Source organism: Nansenia antarctica, assembly GCF_963989245.1.
Source record: "Nansenia antarctica genome assembly, chromosome: 4".
In the NCBI taxonomy this organism is placed as follows: Eukaryota; Metazoa; Chordata; class Actinopteri; order Argentiniformes; family Microstomatidae; genus Nansenia; species Nansenia antarctica.
The window spans coordinates 21884261-21901683 of NC_137689.1; the positions used below are offsets into that span (position 1 = coordinate 21884261).

Sequence of the window (17423 nt, forward strand, 5' to 3'; positions counted from 1 at the left end):
TATCAAACTTGAAGTGCTTTCATCAAATAGTACAGATGGGGGAGAGGTCGGTCAGAGAGGGAATTCGTTGGGGCGTAACTTTACTCGCGCTAAATCGCTATCATCATTGACCTTACCAGCATTATGTAGGTACTGCAAATATCAGTCCGATCTATGCTGACTGTCATCATAGCTGTTAGCTATACTAAAACATGTTTTATTCATGCCAAAAACAGAAGTTAGCTAGCTTACACAGGGTTAGGGTTATGCATGCTTATGGAATGTTTACAATCTAGGTTTCTGCAGTGTTTGGTGTCTGCAGTGTTTTGGTGTCTGCAGTTTCGTAACATGAACGTAGTCGTACCCAATGCTATGCGATATTATTAACATCCAAGAGTTGGGAAATAATACATAATACTTTTAGAATAGGTAATATCTTATAGATTCAAAACATATCAAATATACTTAGTTAAATTATTATTAAATGTAACTATTCAATATACGAAACTGCTAACTCAAAATGTAAGTCAGTTCTGTTTCGTTTTTTTGGGGGCGAAAGGGGTTAAGCATACCGGTATAAACACTTGAGGGCGCACTCCCCTTAATGGACTGTCATTACATGTGAAGCGCCATGTTGTTAACTTTCTTCATCTTCTGTGGTTTGAGTAAATCAGTTCGTGATAAACTGTTCAACTCAGCCCCAGTGTCTCAGGCCAGTCATGTATTGGCAGCAGTAGATGGTGTCATGCATCTGAAAGCCATCAAAGCTCTAACTAGGGTCCTTTTTCCCGAGGTTATTCCAGGCTCCACTGATACACAGCATTTTGGTGCAATCACCCAAAATGTACAAGATGTCTCAATGCAATTCATTAATCATAAGAACATGTTAATTATTATTATAAATTATAAAAAAAATAGATTTAATCAGAATTCATTCATCTGAAAAAGAGATATAACATTACAAATAACACAAGTTATAACATTACAAATTAGTCTTCTGTTCTCTTCTCTCTTCCATAATAACTCGATCGAATAAGCATGGTTCAGATGTGCAGGTTGAAAGCATCACTCATTCACTGTGCAGCTTCTGATCATGCTCTCCACATTCTTCAACTTGTTGAGGACAGAAACTGGGATGTAGTGAGAAAGACAATTTGTGTCACTAAAAAAGTCAGAAAATGCAGGTAGCCCATTAGAAGTTAGCTGCCCTATAGGCAAGCACCAGGGTCTTGAATATGATGCACTGAAGGCCAGTGAAGAGTGCAGAGGACAGATGTGGCATGACATGTTATTAGAACCTACTGTGTCTGTGAGGCAGCCAGCCATGTATGGGGTAGTGGTGGCCTAGTAGTGGATAGTGAGTTAGGCCCAATCCCAATTTACCCCTTTGCCCTACATTTTAGCCCTATCCCTTTGTTTTGCTCGTTCACGTGTAGGGGTAGGGTCTCCCAATTCTTGTTGGCATGTCGGGGTAGGGCCAAGTAGTAGGGCTACATAGCCCTCCAAACAGTTTTAGGTTTTTTTCAGATGCACACTCCAAAGTGAGGTTTAAAATTGAGCATTCAAATCTCCCAGAATAGGCTATCTTGCGAATCATCGGCAAGATAGTGACAAGCAACTAAAAAACCCACAAATATAATTATTTTCTTTGTTAATAAAGATTACTTTAATATAATTTCAATGTATTATAGACGTTTTCTTTATAACAAGCATAACAAACAAAAAAATCGCTAATATGCTGATGTCTCTAGCTAGTTATCTAACATTACAACAATGTTTTAAGGCAGATTTGTGCATGACAGTCCCGCATTTTGACACATTTCCATGTCGCATTTCCCCTCTTTGATGGCATATGATGCCCGAAATTGAAGTAAAGTCATGCATTAAATGTTTGGTCATCGGCTGGTATCAAGAGTTTTGAGACATTTGCAATAATCTTTTTTTGCATAGGCCTATATAGTCATTGAGAGGTTTGCTCATGCAAAGAACCGCCGCTCTACCTTCCTATTCAAGTGACGTATGTTTGGGCATGTGACAAATGTATGACAAATAAACAGTGCAGCTCTCGACATCGCCCGAATAGTGTGTCCGCCAGGTGCAAATGTTATCAAAGCAACGCGGATTCAGCCAAAATCGCCTCTGTGGAGCCCACGGGTTCATACCTCTTCTTCTTCCCAGCCTGGACAGAGACACTACCCCCCCCGCCACACACATACACACACAATGGACCCAGACAGCCCCCTACCCCCATCACACCTCTCTCCATTCAGGAAACTGTTAAAGAAACTGAACCCCCGCAAAGCAGCTGGACCAGGCGCTGTCTCCCCCTCTACAATGAAGCACTGTGCAGACCAGCTATCTCCATTGCTCATGGACATCTTCAACACCTCACTGGTTGAATACAAGGTACTTGCCTGCTTCAAAACGTCCATCATCATCTCCGTTCCCAAAAAGCAGAGGATCACAGGCCTAAATGACTATACACCAGTCGCCCTGACCTCTGTGCTTATGAAGACTTTTGAGCACCTTGTGCTGACCCACCTCAAGGGCATCATCAACCCCTTCCTCGAGGGAAGCAGGCAAAGCAGCACGTGCGGCTGGGCAAGCTTGTCTCGGAGCCCCAGACCATCAGCTCTGGAGCCCCACAAGGCTGTGTGCTCTCGCCTCTACTTTTCTCCCTCTACACTAACACTTTCTACCACCTGTAGCCACCCTTCTGTCAAACTCCTGAAGTTCGCGGACGACACAAGCCTCATTAGATTAATCTCCAATGGAGATGAGTCTGCCTACAGAAAGGAAGTTGACAGCCTGGCTTCCTGGTGCAGCCAGAACAACCTGGAGCTCAACGCTCTGAAAACTGTAGAGATGGTAGGAGCCCAGCCCCAACCGCCCCACTTATCATGTGTGACTCCCGAGTTATTAGTGTGGAGTCATTCAGATTCCTGGGGACAATAATGTCACAGGACTTCAGGTGGGCGGAGAACATCAGCTCCACCATCCAGAAGGCCCAGCAGAGGATGTTCTTTCTGCGGCAGCTGAATAAATTCAATATGCCGCAGAAAGTGATGGTCGAGTTCTACACGTCCATCATCGAGTCCATCCTCAGCTTATCGATCACTGTCTGGTTCGCTGCCTCCACTGCAGCAGACAGAGGCAGACTGCAGCGGACAGACACACACACACACACGAAATTTAAAAAAACACACACAAATTGGTATTTAATTAATATGTATTTAATTAAATAATAATTAATAATAATGAATGAATTACCGTTAATTCATAATCAACCACTACAAACCTCTAATCATAAAGTTGCTGTCTGTCCTCCCAAACAAGTGTCTCCTCCAGTTATATTGTGTAACTGGTTTATAGCCAGTCTTTTGAATCAAATGTATTTTGTTATATTGTATACATCGAACTGAATTATATGTGATTGATTGATTTGATGACATAAATAAACGTACAAAAAAACCGAGATGCTCAATAAGATTGTTCATTCAAGGATAGCGGTCTGAAAAAGGGGCTGTTCAATAGAGTTGCGACTGCAACTATGAGAGGAGAGAAGCCTCTGCAACTATGAGAGGAGAGAAGCCTCTGCAACTATGAGAGGAGAGAAGCCTTGCATAAAGGTAGAGAAACTGTGGTCTAAAGTTTGATGCACAACAAGGAATGCTCCATTAGAAATGCAGACCACAAATGACAGTTAGTCCAACTGTACATGCTCTTTGGTAGTTGGTACGTTGCTTGATGAGGAAATTCTGTGGTGTGCTGCTCTCTGGTAGTTGGTAGGTTGTTTAATGAGGAAATTCTGTGTGTGCTGGTAACAACGTAAGGCAGCCCAGTATCTGTATTTATTTGCATCTTCATTCATGTGATCTCCAATCTCTTCAATGAGTCGACGAGGACAGGCTCCTTTAGAGAACAGCAGGCTCAGGCTGCAGTGTTGGGAGCTGTCCATGGTACTGATGGCAGTGGGTCTCTATGTAACAGTGTTTGTGTGTTCTATGATTCTCGTACATGGCCTCTGACCCCATACACAATTCTAAGATCACCTTGTTGAGTCTTGTAATGGGTGATTAACAAATATTAGATCAGCGCCTATGGGAAACAATATGGAGTAGCCTACGTTATGTAGACTGTGTGACTTACTCAACCTAGATGTGAAAAGCACTAGCTAATGGTAGAAAATATACATTTTAGAAATGGCAACACTTTGTATACATAGTCCCCCTATTTCAGGGAACCAAAAAAATAAATAATAATACCTTTTATTTGTATAGCGCTTTTCCTGCAAACGTTGCAGCTCAAAGTGCTCCAATCATTATATAGGCCTAATCATAATTTAATTATTTAGTCATTTAAAAGCAATATTAAAAAGATGGGTTTTTAGTCTTGACTTGAACGTATTTGCTGAGGTTGCATCCCTAAGGTAAACTGGCAGTGCATTCCACAATTTGGGTGCATGAAATGAGACTGCAGCCTCACCAAATCTCTTCTTTTGTACATGTGGTACACAGAGAAAACCAGCATCAGAAGACCTGAGAGCTCTATTGGGCTGATATGCTAGCAAAAGGTCTTTCAGATATTCTGGTGCTGTGCCAGTGAGAGCTTTATAAACAAGCAGAAGGATCTTGAAATCTATTCTGAACTTAACAGGAAGCCAGTGTAGAGTCTCTAAAATAGGAGTTACATGAGCTCTTCTGCTTGTTTTGGTTAATAATCTCACTGATTGATTGATTGATTGATTGAAAACTTTATTAGAAGATTTGCAGAAGTAGGTACATGAAAGTACATATTACATACAAGGTCAACTAACAGGATAAAAACCCAAGAAAGCCACTGGCTTATTTCAATTGGGGTCCTTGATTCTCAATTCATCGTGATGCATTTTGGACTAATTGCAGCTGGCCAATAGCTTTCTTAATGGGATAATTGGCTTTATAATTGTCTGATTCTAGGCTTTGCGTTTGCCTTTGGAGTCTGCTATTGGTGTCTGTCAACATGAGGACCAAAAAAAGGAGAAAAATCGGAAACATAGCCAAAACATTAAGTTTGCCAAAATCAACTGTTTCAAAAAATGATTGGTGAGCTCAGCAATCACAAATGGGCTGCTACGCCGAGGAAGACTTCATAATTATAATTAAGATAACCTCCAAAACAACCATCCACAGAATACGTCACCCGCCAAACTACAGAGGCTTTCACTGCAAGGTGCAAACCACTAGTTATCCTTAAAAAGGTCAGTTGCTAAAAAGCCTGCAGAGGTCTGGAAAATGTATTGTGGACAGATAAGATCTGCCCAAGATTAACAGCATTCCACAACATCTATGAAAGAGAGAGGAGAAGGTGTTATGGTTTGGTCATGCATAGCTATGTTTACATTTGACATCAAAGTCATTTAGCAGCCACTGTTATCCAAAGTCTCTTTACTCCTCTGTAGGTGAGTACCAGGGTCTTGAATCTATAGCTTTATTGATGATGTAAGTGCTGACGGCAGCAGAAGAATGTATTTTGAAGTGTACAGAAATATATTGTCTACTCGAGTACTAGCAAATGCTTCCAAATTCATTGAATGGAGCTTCATCATACAGTAAGACAATAACCCAAAACATACTGCAATAGCAACTTGGGAATTTTTCATGGCAGAAAAATATTCAGATTGAAATCCAATTGAACAGGATCATTTCCTGATGATAATACTTTAGGCAAAAATACCTCAAAACAAACAACAACTGAAGAAGGTTGCAGTACAGGCCTGGCAGAGCATCATCAGAGAATGTACCTAGCGTCTAGAGGGGTCAAAGGGTCGCAGACATCAGGCAGTTATTGCATGCAAAGGATTGTCGACCAAGTACTACATTGGTGTTTAATTTTGATTATATTAATCTCTCCCATTACTTTTGGTGCCCTGACATAGTTGTCATTTAAAAATGGTGAAACTAACATCTACATTAAAACATCAAATAAAAGCTGAGAATCTATACTTTAACAGCATAGTAATGGTTTGACTTCAAATCCAAATGTTCAGAGTACAGTAGAGCCAGAAGAAAATATTTCCCTGCAAATAACTGTACATTTAATTAACGAATAGGAAAATGTGTCTATTCTTTATTACTATAATTAAGACCTATATGAGAAATGTGTAAACTTCAGACAATTGTCAATGGTTTCTACACACTGTGCAGTTGATTATATGGACTAACAGACATGTAGTCCATTTTCATAAGACAATGAGACATGAAACAATTACAACCAACTTCTTTATTGGTTTGTTTATACCAATCATAACACAGAGATACATCTATAAACAAAGAATAAAGTAAACTGTACACTAGTACTTGATACCTAAAACCCACATGAATATTGCTACTGCTGGTATGTGTATTTGACAGCTCAAGTGGATGTACAATTTGTATCTTAGCATCCAAGGAACCATATCAACGGTATGTTTCACACAGTTATGTAAGTCTTTAGCTTGGCTAAGAACAGATATTCCATTTTTACCATCCTCACAATGTACCATTACACACTGCATATAGAAAGTTTGAAAACCCTTTTCACAGCAGCTATACAAATTTATTGCTATGCTATCACAGAACAGAGACAAAACCAATACACGCAATGCACAGGCCTGAATGGGAGAACTCCAGTACTAGGGAATAGGTTTATTAAGCAGAATGGTTAAGAAAAACTGCATGAGTACAAGAGTTAACAAATGGAACACAGCTTACAAACATTCTAAAACATTTTTCCTCATTATAAACAATAAAACAATGTGTTGCCCCTTGAGTAAATCATCCCCACCCCCACACAATACAGGTTACATATCCGTCCCTCATATAGCCTATGGAATGTTAGTCTCTCAGGCAAGCTCTCTCAGTTGTTTGACCGACTCCTGTAAACGACGTGCTTGCACGTTCTTGATGCAGCAACCTGTCCCACTCCCTCCCTCCCCCCACATTGAAAAGAAAAACAGTTGACATTTACAATGACCGTAATTGTTCCGGAGATGTAAAAATGTGGGATGCGATGAAATCCCCGTCTCCAGATGTATTTTTTGTTTCATAAAAAAATGTGTTTCTACAATCAAACTACTAAAAAACCTGCATTTAGAAAATAGTCGATAAAAATATTCCCCTGAATTGTACAAGAAAAAGAGGTACAGGGAGCACTGATAAAAGATGTGGTTTGAGAGATGTTATTCTGCCGCCTCCTCCTCCTCCTCCTCTTCTTTCTGTTCAGCTTCTTCTGTGGCTGGTGCCTGAAATGCAAACGAATAAAGGGTCAACACAAAGATACACTACTTTCATGCTAATCACAAAACCCAGAATCTTACCCTGCTCGCCACCAGACTCCCCATTTAGATAAGAGAGTCTTAGAGACTTTTATTATGTCAACATTAAAGGAAATGCCCCATCAGCCATTACCTCTTCCTCAGCTTTGGCTTCTCCATTCTCAGCGGGCACCTCCTCTTCCTTCTTCTCCTCAGGCTTGGCCTTGGCCACCTCCTTAGCCTTCTTGGGCTTAGCAGCAGCAGGTGCCTTCTACAAATACACACATTTGACAGGTTAAAACACAATCAGTAATTTGACACTTCTATTCTTCTAATATAAAATCCCTTTAGACAGTTTTAAAATGTCAACATCCTCACCTTTGGCTTGGCCTCTGGCTTTGGAGCTGAAGGCTTCTGTAGTGAAAAAAAAATCAAACATGCTTAGACATATTCTTTGGATCTGTAATTAGTGTTGAAAATGTGCATAAAAAATTGACATTTACCAATCTCTGAGATCTTCTCTTGGGCTGCAGAACATTTCAAAGAAAGGAAAAGGAAAAGAAAAATCAATTAAATCATCAATGGGTGCAACTTATGTCAACAACATGGATTGATGTTGACCCCTGGTGGATGAGCAGTGAAATTGCATTCTGAATAGTTAAATCCTCATTAGCAATCCTAAATGATCCAATACAAACAGACATTTATTTCACTAAGATGTTTATTAAGTACTTACCTCTGCTGCCTCAGCATCACTGTTGTTTGCCTGTGATAAAAAAAATGAAGAAAGAGAAATACATGTTACTTAAAGCGCAGCAGAACAACTAGGTGGGTTTACTGGGGGGAGGGGCTGTTTAAATGCCATGAGTATTAGGGAAGTTATGTAATTGACTAATTCAAAGTGTGCGTAGGCAGGGAAGAGAGCGTTGCAGGGAATTATGGTCAGTCTCAAAATAAATGCGTATTTGTTCCAGTTACATCACTCCAGTGCTATAAAAACTGATATAATAGTGTCAACTTGCCAATTAAGGCTACCACGCTGCCTCTACTGTCTACAAAGAGGAGGGGGAATACCGACTCCGCCTCCTCCTGACGCATTCATTCACTGGTGATAAATGGAATTTGCCAGGCTACAAGAGTGTGTCCTTCTCAGTGCCGACCAGTATATTATGTTCCCGCCATTCTTTCGAATTTCGAACTCCGAGATCCTCAGCGATTCCCCAAACGGTTACAGAATCTACTAGAATCCCCAGCAACAAGAGCGGCGCTGTGATGTCGGAGAATCGCCATTGCATAACCCAGAATTGGCACGAGCCAACAACAGAGTAAAGGGGCACCGAAAAGATACGAAAAGCACAGAATTAAATATTATTAATGGAATAAAATCGTATGGCTATTTGATATTGATACGCATGATTTGGTGTGCGACCAATAACGCTCATGTTGCAAATCAAGTAAAGCGTCGTCAGTTTTCGTCTTGCTCACAAGGGCAGCCATGACACACCGAGACTTCGTGCCCTTTTCAAAGAGCCCTAGAAGCAGTCTTCTGCATGTGCTATACCGCCCACCGTGCATTGCATTATGTGCTTTTCAACAATAAGTTGTATTTTAACTGTATCCTACATCTGATAACAAAACCCACGCAATGCATATACAATTGAAAATTTTACATTTTACAACATGCAGCAGTCTTTATCGTCAAATAATGGACACCACTAACTTTATTTCTGCAGAAATACAATGTCACGACAGAGCAACCGAGGTTACACCTCTTTGTCTGCTTCTATAGGTAAATGTCGAGGGCTTTTTGTAAACAACCATCACGAGAACATGTCAAACCAAGTTAATATCGATTTGATCATATCAGTGTAAAGTTTAAACCATCAAGTATGTAGCCCAATCATTCCCAGTTTTCGAACAGTAAAATCTCAGCATGAAAGATACGACGCAGAAAACCCGCCACTTCCCAAATCAAAACAGAGGGATACATTTTAAACTACCGACTGCACACGGCAGTGCAACAACGAACACACTATGCATTTACAACTATATTTGATAATTTAGCATATACATGCACAACATCTATTTAAAAAAAAAATAATCTATTTAATCCAACTGTTTATCTATACATAAAAAGCATGATAATATTCTACTTACTTTGCTCCTTTTAGGCATGGCTGTCTTGTGTTATTTAGTTATTTTTGTAAAAAGAAAAAATAGAGATAGGATCTAGCGAAGAGAGGCAAGAAAAATACTGTACTCTACTCAGTATACGATTCAAACAGTACGTTCTATTACAGCGTAACAAGACGTTAATGTTCCATTGGAACAAAAACTAGCTCAAACCGGATTGGATTCTCCCCCTCCCTCCCTATTCAATTCATTATAGCACCAACCTGATGGACAAGCCACTCTCCGCCCATGGTGGCCATTGATTGGCTTTCGGAGTCGTCAACACATTTTCAAATCATAACGAGATACCTGTGTGGATATTTTAACATGCCAATCAGATCTAGATTTATTTGTTTTTCGACGAGCAGCCATGAGGGGGTGGGGAACCACAACATTTGAGTGTTTATCCAGAACAACTGCATGCCCGACTTTATTTATTTGATTAAAATGTGTTTCAAAGACCCTACAAAAAGAATATGTCCTTGATATTTACTCACACAAAGACCCAAAAATATGTTATCTTACGCAACACAAAAACAGTTAAACCCATCATCTTTTTTTATTAGATACATTTGAACGGAGATAAAGGGCATACTATTTAGCAAATCCACCATCGGGTAGTAGAACCGGGGGTGTGGGTGTGCTTCCTAGCCACGGCTATTGTAAATAATCTGGAGAAAATGGCTACCGAGTACGTCTGGTTGCTGGTCTTAGGATCTGTGCTCTTGTGCAACCTCGTCAAAATGTTGTTACCATCAATTTCCTCATATGTGAGTATGTTAATAAAGCGGTCAAATGATTTGCACATTGTAGTAAATGATACTGTTTAAACGCGGGAGCGGACGTTGTGAGTCGACCTGTTTTCTGCTTTTACACGGGGACATGATGTTCGTTTTTTTGGGGTAGGGTTGACAAAACCCCAGCTCCCGCGTCTCTGCCAGCTCACCCTCGAAGGGTTTATGTCTCTCTCTCCAAAACTATGTCATTCGCTGCAAGTTTATCCATCCTGTTTATTTCTCACTATGAGCGCAGCTATGCAGCTCCCCTTATATTAATTGCTACCAGAGAAATACCAGTGCTAGTAAACATTTAGTGTCATATATATACATACGTACGTACATACATACATACATACATACAATACCAATTATAATATTTCGCTTTGAGGAGTGGACGTAAGCGAAGTCAATAGATAGGGTAGCCAATGTGACAATCCTCATGAATACAAATCTTGTGAAGCTATACTGTTGTTTATACTAAATAAACAATGTTTACATTCATGTGAATTCTTAGATCGGTTGCAAACACCAGATGCAGTAGTCTAGTGCCCATATGTTTAGAGATTAGAGGATGCAGCCTAACGTGTAGTCTACTGGCCATATAAACAAAAGTAGCATCTGTTGCCCACACATCAATAACAGGAGAAAATGCATGAATCCTGCAGCAGACACCCTGCAGCTTGATAACATGATAATGCTCTGTGATGCTAGCTGCTGTTGTTGCTCAGTAGCTATCTAGCAAATGCACTTATTTTAATAGTATGCCATATTTTAATAGTATGTCATATTACTTTGTCCAAACTATATCAGAACTGCTGCTGTCTTGGACTACGGCTTTTAAAACATATATTTAATGAGACTAACCTGGATACATAGAGGTTAACTAGATAATATAAATGTGTTGGTGTCCTAAAAACCTAGAAACCCCTGATTGCATGTTTTGGCTGTTTTTCTTTTCTATGAAAGCTGTCCAGAGTGTTCCAGACGAATGTGGACCAGGAGGTTGAGATGAGGGCCGAGATTCAGGACATGAAGAAGGAGCTCTCTTCAATCAACATGATGGATGAATTCGCCAGGTACGCCCGACTGGAACGCAAGATCAACAAGACGACAGACAAGTTGAAGACATATGGTAAGAGGGAGCAACATCAGGTCGTTACTTTTTTCACCTTTGTCTACCCTTCTCTGCTTTCTTTGTTCTGTGGTGAGGCTTCCAGGATTAGATTAGACTCTCTCACACCCAATGCACTTCATATACAGCTGATACGTTTGTCCTGTATAGTATTCGGCGTAGGCATCCGTCAATTCTCCACATGGAAAGGTAGGAAGGTGTTCTAGTGAAGTAAGTAAAGGATTTTCACATAGTTCACCATTTCACCTTTTTTAGTTAGTTGGTCAAAGGCAATGTATAGAAAACGAACACTTTTAGTGTTTGTTAGGCTGAGTGGTGCTCGATGAATATCAGCCACTGCCCTCCCCTCCCGTCTCATGTTAGCTGATTTTGTAGGCGGGAAAACTAACTTTTTAACATACAAGTTGCTTCGTGTCTCTATAGGGGACTTGGCACATGTATGTTGGGATTGGGGGTAGGGTGGGGAGGGGAGGAGTGGGGGGAGTGGGTAGAAGGGTAGAAAAAAAAGTGTGTGGGGGGAGTGGTAGGTGGGTCTCAGATAACAGTGCTGAGTGTTCTTTTGGGGGGCCTCACTGTCACAGCTGCAGCCTGTTGCCGTCCTTCGTCTCAACTCTCTCTCTCGCTCCTTTCATTTTCCCGCCAACTCTCTTCTGCATCTTAACAATAACAAAGAAGAAGGAAATGGGCTTTATTACAGGAACGTGCCATTTGGCACACAATACTTCCATAGGCCACAGTGGTGATCAGACCAAAGGCCATGACTTACTGCAAACACTCACTGAACACTTTATTAGGAACACAATACTAATAGTCGGTAGGGCCTCCCTTTGCTTTCAAAACAGACTCAATTCTTCGTGGCGTTGATCCACAATTGAGATTCTGAGATTCAGATTTTTTAGGTGCACTTTCAATCTGTGAATCTCCTGTTCTACCACATCCCAAAGGTTCTACCACATCCCAAAGGTGTTCTATTGGATTCAGATCCGGTGACTGGGAAGGCAAGGCCACTGAAGAACACTGAATTGTTTTGTTCATGAAACCAGTTTGAGACCACTTTTGCTTTGTGACTTGGTGCATTATCATGCTGGAAGTAGCCATTAAAAGATGTGTACATTGTGGCCATGAAGGGATGCACATGGTCAGCAACAATACTCAAATAGGCTGTGGCATTCAAGCGATGATTGATTGGTATTAACCCAAAATGTGTCAAGAAAACATTCCCCACACCCTTACACCACCTGAATTAATGAAAAGGCATACAGGTGTTCCTAATTAAGTGTTAACAATGTTATTATCAGGACAAAATACACAGTATTTGTATTTTGTATATGTTTGCCCGTTCTCAGTGGACCCACTATTATTTTTCAATATATTATTATTCAATATTATTTGTCAATAACGTTGAGGGCGGGGAGGGGGAGAGATTCCTGTATGTGAAGTGTCTGTAATTTGCCCTCAGAGGTGCCCTCAGAGGTCCTGTGTGATGAAGGGAAGTGCCATATCAGTATGAAGGGTATTTGATTAGAGACCTGGCCTTGCATAATCCTCAGGGTGGAGCTGGAGGCGGATGAAGGTAAAGGTGACCTTGGCATGAGGCGTTTCCTGTGGCTTGACCAAAGCTTCATTGAGGACGGACTAGTCTTCCATTGACCTCTCCCTTGTTCACAAACACACTCCCTCACCTGTTTGTCTTCCAGTTCCACCTTGTGACATACTCTCTGTGTGCGGCAAAGAATACTGTAGCAACCACAGCAACCTCAATTTGGTATTTTCCTTTTCTTCCCCAGTTAAGTCCAGAACTGGACAACAAGCCAAACTCAAATGGGTTGTCAACATAGTGTACTATGTTCTACAGGTAAGTGAACTGGACACTATTTAAAGGTAGTGGAACAATATTTCATATGGACTATAGTAATTTAATCTAAGTTGCCCCCACTTGATTATGTTTGTTAACTAATAGATAGCACAAAGCTCCTGTTGAATTACATTTGAGAAAATGTCTTTAATGTAGGTTATGCTTCTGTTCAAATGTAGTAGATTGGATTTCATTTCATTTTTTAAATGAAAATGGGTATTCAAGAAACAGTCTGTAGTGGCTTATACACAACTCTAGATATGATGAACAGGCCAGTTGGTGAAACTGGGAGACGTGTGTCTCTCTCTCTCTCTCTCTCTCTTTTCCAGGCTATCCTGATGATCTCCCTGATCTGGAAGTACTACGCTGACCCAGTGACGGTGCTGCCCAGTAAGTGGATTTCGCCTCTGGAGCGAATGGTTGCCTTCCCATCTGGAGTAGCAGGTAAGCCAGATTATACTACCTGCAGGAGAGCCCCTCTAACACCACCAGGGGTCAGAGGGGGCGTTGGCCATAGGGTTAGGTTAGGTTACGTATGTGACACAGTCTGGTGAAAGGAGTAACAAGTCGGCAACCAATCAAAATGTTGAGACTTTATTTTGAAACACGGAAATACATTTCAACGTTGATGAAAGTCACAACACACACTCGCTAGTCAAGCCAAAATAGTGCAATGCAATGGATTCGGTGAGTAATCCCCACTGCTGCCTAGTTAACTATAACACTACTTTACATTGTTAGCAGGCTCACGAAACAAGCTGTGTTAAGCCCCTTTCACACAGACTTCCCAGTAGATTCCATGCAATTTCTCGTATCTGCGTATGTCTGAATGGTACTGACCAGGGAAATCCACTCAGGCAATTACCCTGGTCGAGACCATGTATAATTCCATGCAATTTACGGGGTCGCTGTATGTCTGGTAGGGCTTTCACACCGGCAGTTCCGAACGCCGGTTCGCGTTCGCGTTCGGAAACCTCCGAAAGTTGGCGCTGTCTGGCGAACGAGTCCACGTTCATACCAGTGTATCGTTCGCCAGACAGCGCCAACGTTCGGAGGTTTCCGAACGCGAACGCGAACCGGCGTTCGGAACTGCCGGTGTGAAAGCCCTATGAATGGATCCTGATTATTGCCTGGTCAGTCTCCTTTCACAGCTGTCCTGCATCGCGCAACCAGTAGGGCAGAGCGCCTAAGAACTGCCCCAGACTCTGAATATCGCTACTAGTAAATATAATTCCACAACTGCACACTACTTAATTTCCAATCATGGTGGAGGTATGATATATGGCAGATATATAAATATATATACATACAGGTGGAAAGCCTTTTTCTTAAGCCATTTGTAACAAATTACCAGCAAAATCAAAACACGAAAATCTGCGCACACTACCTTTTCCAGTTGAACATAAACTAAACCATTTAAATGCTGCTATTGTTTGTGAAGTTACAAGATCCTTACATCCCACCATTTTTTTTCAAAGGATGCAAAGTTCTAATGTAGCCTATATGGAGAGGTTGTAGTTGATCCCAAAGTGTGTTCAAACCCAGACAGTGAGACCAGCAGGAAAACACAACTAGATCTTCTATAATTCTAAGTGGATCGTTTCCAATCATAGTTAGCTAGATTACTTACTTGGCTAGCTTACTTTTACTTATCAAATGTACATTTTGTGATATAGAGGCAGTGCACACACACCGTCTCCTCTCAGCTGTCTTGCAGCGCAGAGCACATGTCTAATTGAGTCAACTCATATTATGCTTATCACCAAGTTCTCCCATACTGTGCTTATGGACTAGTATAGTATGTTTATATCAACGGTAATCAAGTGCTTTAGTTGGCGAGCGCATTTGGTGATGGTAAGCACTCGTAATACGAGTGGGACGAGACAGGCGCGCGAGACCGCCACACACCACACATCTGCCATATCATACCTCCGTCCCACATGTATTTATCATCATATTTTTCTGTATAAAACGGAGGTATGATATGGCAGATATATTTATATGGTACATGGCAGTCCCACACGCCCGTCCCGCTCCAGTTCTGCATCCAGTTGAATATATGCAATGATTCAAGTAGATCGCGCAACCAGGGAATTGCCGACATGTGTGAAAGGGAGCAACACGCGAATCTACCGGCATTTGGTGAAAATGCCTGGTCGGCACAGCTTGGGATTCCATGAAAATTACAGGGAACTATGTGTGAAAGAGGCTTTAGTTGATTAGCGAGTGTGTCATTGATTTTCAACAATGTTGAAATGTATTTACATTTTCCTAAATAAAAGTCTGAACATTAAATCGGCTGCAGACTTGTTACCCCTTTCACCAGACCGTGTCACATATAGGCTAAATGTTTTATCTCAGTGTAACTGAACGGAGCTATTGTTAGAGTTACTATTGAGTTAGTATTGTTACAATTAGCTTTGTATTCATGTTGATTCACTTTGATTCATTGTCACTTTTCAAAACTCCATAGTCCCTTGCATCACAAGTAGAGGTTTACATGGGCTTATAGAGCCCAGAATGAATACCTGCTTTTAAGGCTTAAAAGTGACCTCAACTTCTGTTTCTCAGTAATGTCTTCTGATCATTTCCAAACCCCTGCCTGTGTTTTCGTTTCGTTTACATTTTCATGATTTTACTTTTTTGCCGTGATCAACAATCTAAAAGAGAGGTTTCATTGTGGAATTGATGTGGTTTCTGTGGATTCATCTCCTGATGCAAAATGACATGAACCGCTGCTCTTGTGTGTATTAGGTGGTGTTGGGATCACCTGCTGGCTCATCGTCTGTAACAAGGTTGTGGCTATAGTACTTGAAGCGGTGGGTTGAGGACCGTGACATTTTCCTCTTCTCATGAATGTACTCGAGAGATAAAAGAAAGTTGACATTGAGACTAAATTATGCAATTGAACTTTGGTTGCCATTTGGTATTTGTGCATCAGTTAAATTTGTGGATTTGTAAATATTTGTCATAGACTGGCCTTTGAATTTTGTAATTTTCTTATGTTTTGTGATTTAATTTATTCTTGTGAAACTGCACTAGGTTTGACAAACCAGTAGTATTGGTTTGTTCTTGCATCTCCCCTCCCTTCATTTCATTTCTCTTCCTTCATGTGTGGCTTGATACTTGATGCAATACATTTCATCTTTATTATCAAGACCAATTCTAGGCAGGTTGTAGACTTGTTATACCAACGTATTCAAGTGTTATACTGTGCTTCTATGTTTGCTTGTTGGTTGCCTACTCCTTACCGGCTGGATTTATTTCATTGTGTGATACATACAATAAAACACATATACAAACTATCTTGCTTGCTTGTGAAAGAGACTCAAATCTGAGGACACTTCAACAAGGAACTGGTGTCAACCTATCAACTTGAGATGAAAACTGTTGAAAGATGTTAAAACCAGCCTAACTGCTATCCACGCCCTATACTGCGCTGTACTAATTACAATCACACATTGATACTATATAAACATAAAGGAGGTGGTGACATAACCAAACGCTTAGAGTAGGTTGTTGGGAGTGTGTGTGTGTGTGTGTGTGTTATATTCAACGGATTGACACAAGTTCAAAATGTAATGAAGAGTTGTCTATTCAATGGGGAATTATGCCAATGTCTGTGTTATCTGATTATTCTATGGCTTGTTTTTCTTCTGAATTATTTGGTAACTTACTTAACCCATTGTGACACAATGTACCCTACTGAATTAAACATCTCACCCAGTCTCGCTGGACTCAGTGTAATGTCTTTCTCTATTCTGAAAGTCACAATGTGTCTCAAATTTCCTACGGTATTTTGAAAGGTCTTATTGCTCATGTCTCCTGATGGTACCTGCTTTTCTAACAATTTGACATATTTGGGAAACAAACAAACAAACAGATAATTAATCAAGATCCCTTCTGTTAGCCGGGGACAGACAGTAGGCCTCGTAGAGAACCAATAAGCTCATAGCAGCAGCCGCAGGAGTGACCCTCAGCGAGGCTCTGCTGTTCTAGTAATAGCTAAGCTTATCTTCAGCTATTGATTAGGTCAATGAGCAATCCAACAAAATAGAATCACACAAGGACAATAGTGTTGTGTTTGATTGACTTCACTTTGTTATTTAAAGTATTGTAAGGCCAGACCTGATGGCTCGTTACCACGTAAATACAATGGGGGGAGGTGATTGAGTGTCACTAATATGTGATGACAAAGTCTCAAAAGAGGCAACGGAACGGCAACGCTTATGG

The 17423-nt window shown here is 40.8% G+C and overlaps 2 protein-coding genes across 2 annotated transcripts; one reads left to right on the forward strand and one right to left on the reverse strand.

Annotated features, from left to right (window-relative positions):
- Positions 1–6234: 6234 nt before the first annotated feature.
- Positions 6235–9547, reverse strand: hmgn1b (high mobility group nucleosome binding domain 1b). The gene is made up of 6 exons (XM_080528574.1): positions 9410–9547; positions 7989–8018; positions 7756–7779; positions 7631–7666; positions 7407–7523; positions 6235–7240 (listed from the first exon to the last, which is right to left on the reverse strand). The coding sequence occupies exons 1-6, from the start codon at positions 9425–9427 to the stop codon at positions 7178–7180; spliced, it is 288 nt and encodes a 95-aa protein (XP_080384700.1). The 5' UTR covers positions 9428–9547; the 3' UTR covers positions 6235–7177.
- A 557-nt stretch (positions 9548–10104) lies between these two features.
- get1 (guided entry of tail-anchored proteins factor 1) lies at positions 10105–16921 on the forward strand (the record flags this gene model as incomplete). Its single annotated transcript, XM_080528572.1, has 5 exons — positions 10105–10194; positions 11170–11335; positions 13123–13190; positions 13520–13634; positions 15945–16921. The coding sequence occupies 5 exons, from the start codon at positions 10105–10107 to the stop codon at positions 16016–16018; spliced, it is 513 nt and encodes a 170-aa protein (XP_080384698.1). The 3' UTR covers positions 16019–16921.
- Between the last annotated feature and the right edge of the window lie 502 nt (positions 16922–17423).

What these genes read in the sequence shown, in the direction of transcription:
- hmgn1b (XM_080528574.1), bottom strand. An exon ending in GTGATGCTGAGGCAGCAGAG is followed by an intron (nt 7,780 to 7,988) that starts GTAAGTACTTAA and finishes AATGTTCTGCAG; the next exon opens with CCCAAGAGAAGATCTCAGAG. An exon ending in AGCCAGAGGCCAAGCCAAAG is followed by an intron (nt 7,524 to 7,630) that starts GTGAGGATGTTG and finishes GTGTATTTGTAG; the next exon opens with AAGGCACCTGCTGCTGCTAA.